The sequence below is a fragment of the Solanum pennellii genome, chromosome 7 (assembly GCF_001406875.1).
Source record: "Solanum pennellii chromosome 7, SPENNV200".
Classification (NCBI taxonomy): domain Eukaryota; kingdom Viridiplantae; phylum Streptophyta; class Magnoliopsida; order Solanales; family Solanaceae; genus Solanum; species Solanum pennellii.
Genome location: NC_028643.1, coordinates 1,348,907 through 1,364,973, shown reverse-complemented (window position 1 = coordinate 1,364,973; position 16,067 = coordinate 1,348,907). Strand labels below are relative to the sequence as shown.

The window sequence follows — 16,067 nt, the reverse complement described above, 5'->3', positions numbered from 1 at the left end:
ATTTTTTTAAAAAAAAGTATAATCACATGATATTTTCTGACACAATTAATTCAGGTTCGCATCGAATAAAATAGAGATTTCCATAGTTTGCTTCCCAAACTAAGCCAATTCTATTGAATATCTACGTATAATAAACTTCAAACGTAATAGTATAAATAGATTAAGAGTTCGATGATATACAAAAGAATTATATAAAATCATAAACTTCACATCTTGAATTCATATCTAACGCTGATAAGTAAAATCAAACCTCTCTATACAACAATCATTCTTGTTAACAATATTTCACCATAGATATCAAGCTTTTCCGAAATTGATTTTTCAACATTTAGCTGTAACGATCAAAATATATTTAATCAACAAACAGAAAGATTTCCTTCTATATACAACAACTATAGATTTTTTTTCTATGATGGTATCTTGAATTGAGAAAAGAAATTAAACAAACTCACAATATACTAAAAAAAAATGGAATTCAAAGATTTAGTATCTAATGTATATAGTCATTGGAATATAATAACAATCTATATATGTATCTTATAAAATCATAAAAATTCTCTATTTGAATTGAATCAATTAGTGAACTCCAAGCCAATCCTCTTTTTTTTTATTGGCCTTTTCATCATGACTTCACAAATTAATTAATTAATTTAATTAATCTGTCTTTTTGAGAAATGAAACTGGTTTTAAACCATGTTTCATAGCTGCATCCCAAACTAAGTCAATTCTGTTTACATCAATAGCCCCAACTTCATGATATGTCCATCCTTCTAATGAATGAACCACCCCTCCTGCATGGCATGCATGGACTACCCCTCTCTCCATTGTATACTGTAAAAATTTAAAAAAAAATAATCTTAGAATGAAAATATGAAATATAGAAATTAACTTAAATAGTCGTTCACCTAAAAAGATAATCGGACAATTGTATAATTAGTGTATATATAGTATATGCATATTGTCTAGTAGTTGTAAGTATATATTTTTGTCTGAGTGTTCAAATGTGTAACTTTTTGTTTTGATTAGTATAAGTTTGACGAGAAAGAAATTTTCAGAAAGAAATAATGATTTTGAAAATTTGTGGATTCAAACATGTCATAATATTCGTGTGGTGACTGTAATTTTTTGGACCTTGGTCTTAAACATATTGTAACATTTGTGTAGCTATAAGATTTTTAAAACACGTGGGCTTTAACATGTTGTAATATTCGTGTGGTTGTAAAGTTTGTTGTTAAGGTAAAATGAGATGCTTAAAGTTAAATGATGGTATAAGACAATATCAAACAAGTTGAAACAGAGTGAGTAGTGCTTTTAACCATTTCGTCGAAAGCATACACTTCCTCCTGTTCTAAAAGAACCTATTTGACTAGGCATGAATTTTAAAAAAATAAATGAAAACTTTTGAAATTTATGATATTAATATGACATAATAATAAATGTTTGGCAACAAGAGATCGTCGTTAAGGATAAAACGAGAATTTTAAGTAAAATCTTTTCCAAAATTAGATATAGATCATTCTTTTAAAACAAAGGGAATTAGGTCACACAAACTGAAACAAAAATAAAAAGTTTAAGGAGAGATAAAAGTGTAGTTTAGACAAGTAATCTTATACTAGACGTCGTTCTAAAAAAAAAGATATATATGAAGATCTGAAAAGACAGATAATATAAATCGACAAAACAGTATTTTAAGACATACCTCACAAGTAGAAACTCCTTGAACATCTTCTGGTAATCTCATAGCTGCAAGATCACCATAAGTACAATCTCTTCTAAATGCCAAAATTGGAGGAACCACAAATTGGTGAAAATGAGTTCCTTTAGGTGCATAACTTTGTTCTCTTGGTGTAATCCATTTTCCAACAATCCATGTCTATAAATATCACAAAATAAATAAACAAAAAAAAAGTTAAATTGAAAATAATAAATAAAATATTTTTCACTTTATTCTAATTTTAATTGAGTATAGTGTTTACATACTAAAAAGAATTTACTCTATTTAGTCACCTAACAGATAACTACGTCCCTATAATGTCTTCCTAACTTAAAAGAACAAGCGCAACAACAAATAATTATAACAATTTTTTTTTATTTTGTCCTAAATACCGGTTGAATATTGTTACTATATAATATATTTTTTTATATATTCTAGTTTATCAGGTTATCTAACAGATAATTGCGGCATATATGTTGGGCCAGAGCTAAAACCAAGAAAAGGGGATTCAAATGAATGAAAAAAAGACTATCTTCGATAACTTTTCAGCTCAAATAAAACATTTTAAAATAGATGATAAAAAAATACAGATAAAAGAAATTACGATAACATAATTTGAAAAGTTTGTAAATTGTTCAATAAATAATATATATTTACCTTGCAATTTTTGGCAGCTTCATATTTTGTCACCTGAACTAAATATTTTTGATATTCAACAGGAGCTTCCTTTTGAATTTTTTGAAATCTTTCAGTAGACATAGTTAACATCTGTAAATTTGCATTAAAAAATAATTATAGATGAAAATTAGTAATAAAATATTTATACAATTTACATCCCTAATACAATATACTGAATTAATAAATGAACGAGTTATTAATTTTTTCAAAATATTTGTCATTCGTCCAGCTCTTATCAAGTTTTAATCTTATTGTTTAATTTATTTATGATTTATTCAATTACAAAACAAGACTTTTTTTCTTGTTTATTACCGTTAGAGGTGACAAAATTAGCTTATAAAACTATAGCCCCACCCCCACCCCTCCCATTAAATTAAAATGAGTTACACTAAGCTAATAAATGAACGAATCAATACTTAATGAACTTATCTACACTTACATATGTAAAATCGTGATTGACCTAATTTTATTATTCGCAAAATAAAAATGTCATCATATAAATTGAAACGAACGGAACAGGGATTGTGTGATACTTACAAGAACTCGAACTTGTCTTCTACATAGGTAAAGAGCAATAACTCTACCAAGTTTAGAAGTAGCTCCAGTTAAAAAAACTTCACTAACATTTTGTGGAATTTCTTTAAGAATTACTGCTGCTGTTAATGTATTTCCATGAACAACTCTAACTTTAAGGTTAGGATGTTTGTTCACAAATAATGTTCCACCTCCATTTAATGCCTCATTCTGAAAATATATAAAAAAAAAAGTAAAAAATTAAGTTTGATGTATTTTTATGTAAAAAAATATTTACATCAATTTCATATTTATTTGTTTTTGAAAAATCATCAATACTATAGCTTTTTTTAATTTATTAAAAGTCATTATCATCGATATCGATTTTAATTTCCACCTGTCGATAAAAAGAGTTACCACTTTAATAATAACAAAAAGATTTAAATAATTATTATACAGCTATGTACCTTCACTATTTTTATTGTAGCATTAATGAATGAAAGATCCATTTGCCTACCAAATTTTAAAAGTTTCAACCAACCTAAGTGAACATCACATGCAAATAAATTAATTACACTTTAAATATAGACATGTTTTTTCTTATGATCATAATTTTCGGATCAATTTTTAATATTATAACTAATTTTATAAAATACATATCATCTCTTATCAGTTACGTAACTTTGCACAAATAGCACGTTGCTACATTTTTTATATCACATAGTAGCATATGGATTAGCCTTTTTTTTTTATATATATTTGATCACCATGTGACAAGAACTCGATGTCCAAGTAATTCGTGTTTTTTATTCTTAACTAAAATTTTTTGAGATTTTTATTTTTAAAATAAAATATTTTTATTAAGCAGTACGTTAACATATAAATATAAAATTTAAAATAATCGAGCCTCGAAAAACTGTATAAATAAATACCTTATTTAATGCAGCAAGGCTAATAACTTTGACTCCCAATTTATCAGCTCTAAGAATTGCTTGCTCTATTTGGTTATTAATTCCATCAGCTGCAAATGGCAAAAAATACTGCCACAAAAAATAAACCATCAGAATTAAATAACACTTCAAAATATAATAATTTCTCTACAAAAAACACATCTCTTAAATTTAAAATTTATGAATTCCTATAATAATATCAGATTAATATATAATAATAATTAAGTTCACAATAAAATATTTGTTAATATAGAAATCAAAAAAATTTAATTATATTCACGCATATATCATGCATTTATTGAATTGGCTTATACATCACTACCGCACATTATATTAAGAAAAAAAAATTAAGAGGGTTAAAAGTATAATAAAAGAAAACTAGAGGGGGTAAAAGGATAATATTAACAAACCTGAAATCCAAAGCGAGGAACAACCCAAGTTTGATGCAATCGACCCCTCAAGTTATAAAAAGTAGCTAAAAAGACCTTGGAGTATGCCCACATGACAAACATGAACACAAAAACTAATGGCAAAAATGGAAGCAAAAATAGTCTTGTGCAAAATGGTGTTGAAGCAAATGATCTGAATAAAAATGGTGCATGCATTGCAGAAGTCATATCTACTACATGTGCCAAAAATACAAAATCTGGTACCCTTCCATTTTTACCTGGAAAAAAAAATAGTTAAGAATCTTGATTTCGTGAAGTCATGCAGTGTGTCACGTAAGACAAAAGGTGTAACAAATTAAAAAAAAAAAAGTTCAGGTGAGTAATATGATATTAGTTAAGTTGAGGCGTGTCTCTGAAATTTCGATCAGAGTCTAGGTATACTTATACATTTTCCCTTATAATATATTATGACTATAGAAGATCAAGATTAAAAAGTCAAAAGATATAATCAAAAATTTGTATTTTCAAATAAAATATGGATGGTAAAATAATTGTGCAAATAGAGATAGGATTTATATGAATTTAGTGGTAGAGAGATGGAGTTAAAATTTAAGTTGATAAATTGTGATAGAAGTTACTTGAAAAGCACATGTTATATATTTTTATTGTTTTAAAATAAATGTTATGTTAGAAAAAAAATATTTATATTAAAGAAATTAATAAATACAGATAATATTTATTTTGAGATATATTTGATAGACCTAGTGGGTACACATGTTTTTTTCTTGTAACCCACAACTTATTTTTTGACAATTAATATGAATATTTTACCAATATATAAAGTTTAAAATTATTCAACTTGTTTTTTTTCTATTAAATAGTAGCTCTCTCATTTTCAATAAAAACATTTAATGATGTTCACAGTTCTCCTTCTTGTAATAAATTAACACTTTCCCTTTTTCCATATTGATATATACTTTTAACTACAACATTGACAAAACAATTTACACTAATATATACATTTAACTACAACATTTTTAAAAATATATATTATTATACTACTAATATATCGTTTATATAATTAGTTATATTCGATATTGTAAAATTATATTATGATATGTACTATATATGATAAGTAGTACTTCTTCATTCTTGATTAGAGGGTATGAATTCGATTTCACGATATAAAATCTTTTGTATTGAAAAATCTTAATATTTCATATGGTTGTTTATTTGAACTTCTGCTTCATTTTATAATCCTCTTTCTTATATATTCTTCTTCAATATATCCCTTTTTTCTTTCGGAAAATAAATGTGAAATCGTATGCTTCTTGTTAGTAATTGATGTAAATCTAAATTTAATTTGTTATTAATATAAATATCGATCATCGAATGAAATATTTACCTGATTCAATACTTAATTTTGTGTGCATTTCCCATGATTTTGGGTTAAGTGTGTCACCTAACACATCAAAAATTGGCATAAAGAGGCAATAATTGGTCTCCTTTTCTGTATGGTGTAGACTGTGGTACCTGTCAAATTTATAGCCAAAAAATTGAAAAACAATAAATTGGTTATTAGAAAAAAAAAATTAAAGAAATGAATGAACAAAATAAAGGCACTTTTTTTTTATTAAAAAGATAATTTTACATTATGGCATTAAATTTCTTTGTTGCCTATGACAGAGGTACACCAACTTTTTTCAACCATTTAATTTCTTGAAAAGTGTATTTAATGTTTTTGTCAATATGCAGGGACATTTAAATTCAATTTACAATTTCTCAAGGTAAAATATTACATATCCATTATTGCACATTTTTGAAGAAAAATATTTACCAACTTTAATCTTAAAAAGAAATATATATATCTCTCTCTCTTAAACAATTCAATAATTATAACAATATAATACAAATAATCAACTTTTAAAAAGTGGTTTTATTCCTTTATTTCCCATTACTTCTACTGCATTTTTCATCTGTAATTTAAATCTAGTATTACTATTGTCTGTTATATATATATATTTTATTTTTTTTAAAAAAAAACAGCAAATATTTTATGTGTAAAAATAAGTACCTATTAAGATTTGATTTTATAAAAAATTAAAAATTATATTGGCCACAAAACTTTCTACACAAATTACTGAAAAGTTTATCTTGTTTTCTACTCAAAGCAATAATTAAATCAGTTTGTTACAACATGTTTGACAATAATTTACACATAAATATTTTTTTTAAGGAAAAGAAAAGAATAGATGCAAAAAATATTTTACGTTAATAACATTTAAAGATAGAGTTACATTTTAAAAAATGTGGCACAGATAGTTTATTCTAAATAATTATTTAATAACTTAAATCTGTAACCTATAAATCGCACGAAAATTTACTTACGTTGGAGTGTAGATCAAATACTTGAGAAAAGGAATTGCTTCAAATAATTGATGAGAAATAAACTCAAAATTGCAATGTCCCAAACATCTTAGCATATCAAATATCAACACATAACCATAAATCATAGTTAATGATCCATATCCCAATAAACAACATCCAAGAATTGGAATTCCAATAATTCCACATAATATAATGTGCTCAAAAAGTGTAGCATGACCAGCTGAAATTTCCATCCAAAAATAAAAAAGAGTTATTAAAAAATAAAAAATAATTATGAAAATAAGTATGCATTTATATTATATATAGCGATAAAATAAAAATAGTTTTACATTATCATTGTAGTTTAACCTATTGTAGCAAATAAAGAATTATATTATATAAATTAAGCATAAGTGATTTAATTTTTTTTATTTATACATAAATTGATAAATCCCTTCTATATACAACACAAAAACGTATATAATATAATAAAAGGGGGTCAAAAGTTACTTTAGATCATCACCAAATCTTAGGTATAAAGTTAATTATTGTATTTTTTAAAATCATGTTTTAATTTCTGAATTCACCACTGACTATAAGTACATATCTTGTTTTCCATGTTGTTAATTTCATTTAATATGAGATGTCTAGTTATTTTTTAGGTGATTTATAATATTTATACTATGGTCAAATTACTTATAGATTACTGTAAATAATAATTTAATCATAATAAATGAAATTAATAATCTAAAAAAGATAAATAATATTTTCTATTATGATAAAATAAAATATATTAATAGTGTAAAAATTCTTTATACCGAGTAAAATTAATTACCTGTAAATGGTTGGGGTACTGGTGAAGAATGATGAAGTGAATGATAATTCTTGAATAAATAGTTTCCATGAAATCTTTTATGCAAGAAATAATAAAGTGGCTCTGAAATTGTTATATGGAGAATTATAATAGCCAAAAATCCTCTAAAATCCCATAAAGGAATATTTATTTTATCTTGAAGCATGTAGAAACCTAATGCACCAATCATAGCTTGAAGTAATATGAAATTATCCCTGAAAAAAAAATTTCTTTTGTCAAGTAAAAATTTGCATGAATTAATAATAACATAAAATAAATGATTAGATAATATGATATTTTTTTAAAGGAATTTACATAAATAAGTTCAAGTTAAAAAAAGGAGGGGGGGAGGAGATTCTGTATTTGTATTAAAAAATCACTTAATATGAATAAATAATTATTCAGAATATTGTATCCAATGATCATATAGAGTTAAAAAAAGATCATATACCCCAAATAATGATAACATAAACTACATACGTACGTTGATGACACTAACATCAATGACTGATTCTACTGAATTTCAAGATTGCAAATAAATTGAAATAAGATTAAATTCAAGATAATTACCAATCCCATTCATTGTCAACTTGCTTGAAATCAACACCTTCTTTAATTATTCTTCTATTTCTAGTTAAGAATAACATGTTACTGAAAGTATTCCATACACTATGCATAGTGCATCTAAGTAAACATATGATGAGAATATGTAAACACCATGTTGCTTCCTTCATGTTGTTTTCTTCTTGAGATCTTGAGTAAAACCATTTTGCAATGAAAGGTCCATATAGTAAATACTGTTCCAAAAAGTAACAAAAAAAAAGAAAGAGTAAGCACACCTTATTATACTAGTAATAAGTAGCGCTGACTAGTCATTTTTCAATCGTGTAATTGAAAAATAATCATCGTTCTGGAGGTTTAAGTTCTACAAGTTAAACTCCATAACAATTAATTAAATATCATGTATTTTCACTCGTAAAAGTTGAAACTCCAGAACAATCACTATTTTTCATGTTAATAAGAGTTGAAAAGCAATTATTAAGTTGAAACTCCAGAATAATCACTATTTTTTTTAAAACTATTATAAGAGTTCAAAAATGGCTATTTATTAAAATATTGAGGGGGAAAATCTACTAGAAACACGAGTTTTTTTTCTTCTAATAGACGTTTTTATTAAAATTTCATCGATAAATTGAAATGATCTTCGATGAGATTGTCAAAAACAATTTTGAATAATACATATCGATGGATTTTTGACGAGAAATTTATGTAAAAAACGCGTGTTTTTAATAGTGAAACAATATGAATAAAAGACCAAAAATAAAAATTAGAAATTATAATAAGTACCTTGAATCTTCCCAAGAAATCCCATGGCCATGTTGACAATGAAGATTCCATTGTTAAACAAGAAAAAAGTACTTAAAATCTTCTTCCTTTTAAAGAGCAAAAATATGTTGAAGAACAACAAATCCCTATAAAAGAAAATTAAAAGGGAAATAAAGAATTTGTTTTTCTTTTCTTTAATATAAAGAAAAAGATTGTTTTGTGGTTTTCTTTAGTTTCTCAAGAAAGTGAAATAATTGAACTATGTTGCCATTGGGCTACTCTCACTTATATAGATGATGAAAATAGAAATATGTTCTCTTATAAAACAGCAAAAAGCTTCACTTCAATTTATTTATCTGATTTAGCTTATCATAGAATTTAAAAAAATAAAAATATATTTATCAATATAAATTATTATAGAGTAAAAAGTATTCTTTATTTTTAATCAAAAATTTCGAGTTTAAATTTCTCCTAAAAATAAAGTTATTTTTATTAAAAAGCGTTTTATTTCCTATAAAAAATTTAAACTGATTTAAATTTAGTGGAGCTTTAACGTGAAAGAAATATTTTTAAAAATTCTACATCTAGTTAGAAAAATTAAACTTTTACTATCTCTATCAGTCCTTTATATTCCAACAAAAATGGACTTTCTTTTTAATAAAAAAAAGACTATAAAATTCAACGCGTCAAAATTTATTTATTTTTTCATTGAATTAGGAGTGAAGTAGCAGCACAGCTGTATAGAGATGGTGAGAATTAAATGAGGAAATATAATATAAGTATTTTATTTGTGTTGTGGTTATTAGAGATGGGAATTGTAGAGAGAAGCAATATGGGGTGGGGGTGGGATGGGATGGGGTTGAGTGCATACTTTGGAGTGGCCAGGGCTGTGTATCGGCCGGTTCGATTCGCTTTTAAAGTTTATCGATTTGGCTTATTGGTTATCGGTTTGTAGAGATGCTAAACTGTTATAGAACCATTAAGATATTGACTTATCGGTTATTGGTTTATCGGTTTTTGATCGTTATCGATTCGGTTATCGGTTTAACTGTTAAGATTTAACACAAAAGAAAAAACATTAAAAATCACTTAAAAACAAGGTGACAAATCAAATAAACCATGCACTTGAGTTCACAAGTTACATCTTGCTCAAAATCAAACACTTTTACATTGTAGAATAATCAAGTGTTTGAGACAACCAAAAATAAAAGTAGGAAATTAAACACCTAGTCGAGGACTTTATATACAAAATGGTATAAATATAATTATTTAATTTACTATCGGGTTATCGGTTAACCTATTAAGAAAATACTTTAAACCGTTAAGAACCAATAAACTGATAATAAAAAAAAATCAAAATCGTTATCAAAACCACTAAACCAGTAACCCAATACTATAAACCAATAACTTTTTTATTGGTTCGGCTTATCGGTTTCGGTTCAATTTTGAACAGCCCTAGCCACTACACTTTTTTAAAAAAATTGTTTCGTGTTGGATAATTATTTTGAGACTCGATTAAGTTAAATATGAATCAGGTAAAGCTTATAAAAGGGGAAATATGAGTCTTAATTTTGTTTTGTAATAATATTGATCTGGTTATTTTGTAAGTGCTTTGTTATTATTTCATCGAATATTTGTCATCTTTCAATTTATTTGTGGTTATTAGGAAATATGATAATCACTTTGAGATCGTGATAAATTTAAATATACTTAGTGTAAAGCTCATAAAGGGAAATATAAGACTTAATTTTATTCCCTTTTATTTCATAGTAATATTCTCCCGTTCATTTTATAAGTTCTTCGATTATTCTATTAGACACTTGTCATTTTTCACCAATATAAATCTGTGGATGATCTCGAAAGCCTTAATGATTTTATGAGAGCAAGTTATAGAATAAAATTATTCACGATAGGATTAAAAAACAAGAATTCATCAACATTTACTATACGTATAATTTTAAACCTTAGAGTATATATATACATATATAATATAATTTTCTTATGATAGGATATATACTATTTTCTATCCGTACAATATATAAGATGTTCAAATTAACTTGTACATTTTAAATTATGTCACCAAATTGGATAGCTATTATTTTCGATCAATAATCCACTGTACATGTGTCAAGATCAACTTGTGTACTCACCTATTTTTATAAAAAAACTATTAAAGTTTAAATTATTTAAAATTTACGTTGATTTTATTGACTATGCCTAAAATGTGATCGGTCTTTAATTATACAGCAGTAGCTGCATGTTCTTCCCTGGTCTTTTGTTGTTTTCCAATTATTTCAAACTTTGGTGTTAGATTATTGTTGGACTATTTAATTTCCATTAATAAATGCATACAAACACATCACAGGGTTAGCTCATAGCTTAGTGACATGGGCAATCAATATATACATTTGTATAGTTGATTATTGACATAATAATACATGAAACGTATTTGATTTGATTTCGATTGATAGTTATATTATTAAATAATTTTATTTGTGAATCAGTAAGTATTTAAATTATTATAAAATTGAACAAATAGACATATGCATTCTACGTAATAAATCGTGTGAGATTTGTCATGCATGTATGACATGTGTATCACTTCTTCAATTTTATAATAATTATTTGAATATTTACTTGTGGATTTTTAAAATTAAAAGACGTAGATAACAGATAGAGTCAAATTAAGGTCAACACTTATATATCATGTCTTTGATTATTTGACCAATTTTATCTAATGACTTTGTAAAATGTATTTTTTTATAATTTAATTACTAATTATGTAACTATAACAATTTTTTAGTGACATCTTGGAGTAAAAATATTATGACATGTGTTTTCATACTTCTCCTTTGCTTTTAATTCCATATATTTTTACACCTTTTAATCAACTTGAACAACATATACATATCCCCCTCTTGCTATGAAATTTACAACAAAATATCCATTGAACTTTTTTTTTCGATGAGTCAATTTATGATAAATTAATTCTTCGAAAAATAAAATTATATACACCCTTTATTCCAAATAAGTTACAAATATCTTCACTTACCTCATATTTCTCCATTTTTTTTAAAAAAAATCATTTCTAATCAATATTTGTCCTCTAGTATTTGTATATATATATATATATATATACTATAGTCTATAAATAGTACTAGCTAAAGTCAAAGCTATAAGAAAATATGATCTTATAATTAATTTTATGTAGTTTTTAGACCAATTCACACGTATTGAATTAACTTATTAAGGGATCTAATTAAGATTTATTATTATCGTGATATCACATACAGATTCGTCAACAATCTCAAAAGGGGGCGCCTTAAGTTTCAACGTTGCTGATGAGGGAATAAGTTGTCGTCTCCTGATATTTGACTTCAAATATTTGTATTCGAGTGCTATTTACCTCAAATTTTAATATTTTTATTGATTTGAAACCTAATAATGGTTCATGTATAGGACAGTTGATGTCAGCTTCAATGCTATGCCAATTTTCAGGTATAATACAAAGTACATAGTTCAAATATTTATTCCATTCAAGTTTTCATGTATTAATAAGATATATAATCGAACTTTTTTTATAATAATGCTCTTAGTTTGAATAATTTCTCATTGCTATACCTATAACATAAAATGAAAAATTCAATTTCAAAAAAGAGAAAATGAATTATTATTTAATAGGTAACATATGTGTAGCATGTCACTAGAGAGAAAATAAGTGTTTTACAAATAATATTGAAGTATGTTACGTATTGAATCAAACTGTATATCATTTTATATAATAAATTGAAATAACACGAATATTTTATTTTAGTATATAGTTTATAAATAGCATTATAAATATTTCCCAACCGTCCTATACCTAATATTGGGCCCATTATATTAATTGAGCATGCTAGGGGGATGGTACATACACTATGATTTATGGGAAGAAATAGTTGGCAGGGCTAAGATGCATTTATTGCAAACTTTGAGGGGTTAAAATCTTAAAAAGCAATAGTAATTTTTGGGCCCTCACCAAAGTTTTTATTGGCCACGTTAGTCCAATAAATTTAAAAAAAAAAAATTATTTTCCTTTTTCAAACTTCGTGTCTAATTAAATACCGCAATATCCTTCCTTTGTCTGATAATAGTTGTCAACTATTCACTATGTCTCAATTTATATGATACATTTAATCTTTTGAGGATCCAAAGGTTAAAGTTTGATCAGAAATTTGCGCATGGAATCTTTAATTTTTTTGAAATGAAATTTATATATTTATAAATTACGTTAAAAGCACTATGAGTTACAACAGTTGATAATTTAAAATGTTTAAAAGAACTATGAGAAAATTTACGGTTAAAAATAGACTTGTTTGAATCTTGAAATTATAAAATGAGAGGGAGGGAGTATTGACTAGACACAAAGATTACGAAGCAGTAGTAATTTTACCAAATCACCCTTACTAATTAAATATTAAAAAAAATATTTAATAGCAAGAGCAAAATAGACAACATGATAAACTATTTATTGGTTTTATAAATTAAAAAACGATTGTTGAATATCTCAAAATAGCATAATATACAACTTAAGATGGACTGAGGGAGAAATTGAAAAGAAGGGCATAGTAATAATTAATCCTCCGTTTTAGTTACTAGTGATACGTCTTTCCGTCTCAAATTATTTATCATAGTTTTTAACAATAGTTATCTCAAATCGTTTATCATTTTAGGAGATCAAAACAAATTTATTTTATATTATTTCACCCTCAATGGTTATTATTCTTTAAAACTATAAATACCTCAATTACGAATAATGTTATGAATGAGAGGCAAAGAAACTTAACAAGAGGTGTTTAGTAAGAAATCACAACAGATAATTTGAGATTGTGATAGTAATTATTACTCCTTCATTTGATTATTAGTACTTGTAAATACTTAAAGATATTAATAAAATTTTAATGTTTATTAAGTAGTATTTGAAGTGAAAAAACGATCCTTTATTATTATTTTTCGTAATTAAACAAACAAAAAAATTAAATTTACCTATAAACTTATCAAATTAGTTATATATACCCTTGTTAATATATAATTTGAAGGTAGGTACATTTGAAATTGATTAAATTGGATCAAAATATCTCCAATTCGTACTAGCTGTATCAAAAAGTTCACCAAAATATCTAAACTTCACAATAACTAATTATTAATCATTGTGACTCTTACATTGTTGTTTTCTAAATAATAAATTACTACTACTATTATCACCAATCAAGATTCTCAGAGAGCGGTAACTATTTTTTCATTTTTAATTATAAGTTTTAGGTTTAAATTGTTGATATGAAGAGTTGTTTTTATAGATTGTTTGTTTAAAAATGATATTTATTTTAATTGTTACTTACAGATTATTGTATTACATTGTTAAATTATTATTTCATAATGAGCGAAAAAATCTCTTCTGTATGTCGATTGATTTGTTGTGATCACAGTCGTTACCCCCCACCCTCCACCCCCCATTTTATTTGCATTTTTATGATAGCTCTATCTAACTTTTCATGTAGGTTTATTTTTCGATTGTTAATGTGCAACAGTATATAATAACATAAAATGATATATACAATTAATCCAAATATCATCAAACTATTATATAGACAATACAAAACACCACATTAATAAAGTACGATACAATATATATATATATATGTATATATATATATATATATATGTATATTGTGTAACAATCATCCAAACAAACTTTCAGTACAACAAAAGCGACATTTAGTGTAACAATATATTTGCAATAATATTAAGTGACAATTAAGTTATTGTCATTGCATTCAAAGTTACTAAACTCTTTAATTTAATTTATACATAGTACTATATTAGTTATAAATATTAATAGTTATTATTGTCGCCTGATATAATATAACGATAATTATATTATTACTTTTATTTGTATATCTATTGCTAAATCAACGATTTATCGTCTATGTAAAATTTCTTAAAGCAATCCAAACATATATAATCAAAACCTTAATATGAAAATCGAATATCGAGCTAATAACAAAGAGAACAACTACTTGCTACTGTCCTTATAGGTGTACTGAATGATAACAACTAAGGAATTAATTCATGAAGAGACATGAACCAACTCTTTCAATGTTATGTAATAAAAGTCTTCACATGTGGTAGCTGTGTTTTATGTGGCTAATTTGTTACTATCAATGTAAATTCTTATTGGAATTTAATTTTTAGAATTTGGACAAGTTGATATATATTCAAACAATAATTGAACATAATTATTCATTTTATATATATATATATATGGCAGCTGTTTTTCTTGTTGTTAGGTAGTATAAATAAGATGATCATATACTAATAATTATTGAACATAGTAATCATTACTCATTAATGATAAAAATCTTGAATAATGTTTGGGAAAATAAAGTAAAAAAAATGATTCTTGGATAAGGAAAAAATAAATATCAAATTACTCACACTAAGGAGTTATTTGGTTGCTGATTCGGAAGTGAGTCATGCATGCATTAAATTTGATATAAGTGATATCATGTTTTATAGTGAATTAGCAAATACGTTATTTATGTATAAAATTAGTATGATGTTTAATTTTGTAATATACGTGTAAGTTATATGAGAATCTATGTTTTATTTGTGCATGACAGAATGTGTAAGATAACTAATACACAAATAATTAAAATTTTGCATAATTAATATATGAATTGTAATTAATATATGAATTTTCTTAAATTTAATCCTTGTATCACTAATATCTACTTAAATTTAATCGAACTCTTCAACGACCCTTAGTAGTACTATAGTAGTTGTTGCTGCTACTAGCACATGCATGAATTAGTAAATAAAGGGACTTAGAAGAAAGAGATATATCAGTACTCTTGTCTCGTTATTTATACCTAGGTGGATTCATGATTTAAATGTTATCGATACTTAAAATAAGGAAAAATGTTAAGATGTATGTTATATCAATACTCTTGTTTCGTTATTCGATCCAACAAGGATTCATGATTAAAACATTTTTTGAGCTTAGAAAAAAGGGACCATTGAATTCGTGATTTGAATATTAATTCAATCCAATACGAATTCACGATTTAAATATTATTTATGCTTTAGAGAAAAGGGATCACTAAGATGCATGTAATGTTTGTCGGAATACTTGCATCTCCTAATTCAATCCTAGGCGAATTCATGATTTGAATATTATTGATACTGAGAAAAATACGATTCTTGAAATACATGTTATATATCATATATATATATATATA

The 16,067-nt window shown here is 25.4% G+C and overlaps 1 protein-coding gene across 1 annotated transcript; it reads right to left on the bottom strand.

Annotated features, from left to right (window-relative positions):
- Positions 1 to 317: 317 nt before the first annotated feature.
- LOC107026120 (very-long-chain aldehyde decarbonylase CER3-like) lies at positions 318 to 9,061 on the bottom strand. The gene is made up of 11 exons (XM_015226978.2): positions 8,812 to 9,061; positions 8,035 to 8,261; positions 7,447 to 7,679; positions 6,633 to 6,852; positions 5,650 to 5,777; positions 4,266 to 4,522; positions 3,838 to 3,945; positions 2,930 to 3,136; positions 2,372 to 2,482; positions 1,700 to 1,873; positions 318 to 831 (listed from the first exon to the last, which is right to left on the bottom strand). Exons 1-11 carry the CDS (start codon positions 8,860 to 8,862, stop codon positions 655 to 657), a joined length of 1,893 nt encoding a protein of 630 aa, XP_015082464.1. The 5' UTR covers positions 8,863 to 9,061; the 3' UTR covers positions 318 to 654.
- Between the last annotated feature and the right edge of the window lie 7,006 nt (positions 9,062 to 16,067).

Bases quoted from the DNA above. Each gene is read 5' to 3' on its own strand.
- LOC107026120 (XM_015226978.2), bottom strand. From the start codon at position 8,862: ATGGAATCTTCATTGTCAACATGGCCATGGGATTTCTTGGGAAGATTC. The intron at 4,523-5,649 runs GTAAATATTTCA...TTTTTTTTCCAG, and splicing joins AAAATTAAGTATTGAATCAG to GTAAAAATGGAAGGGTACCA. The intron at 832-1,699 runs GTATGTCTTAAA...AAATTTTTACAG, and splicing joins AAGGAGTTTCTACTTGTGAG to TATACAATGGAGAGAGGGGT.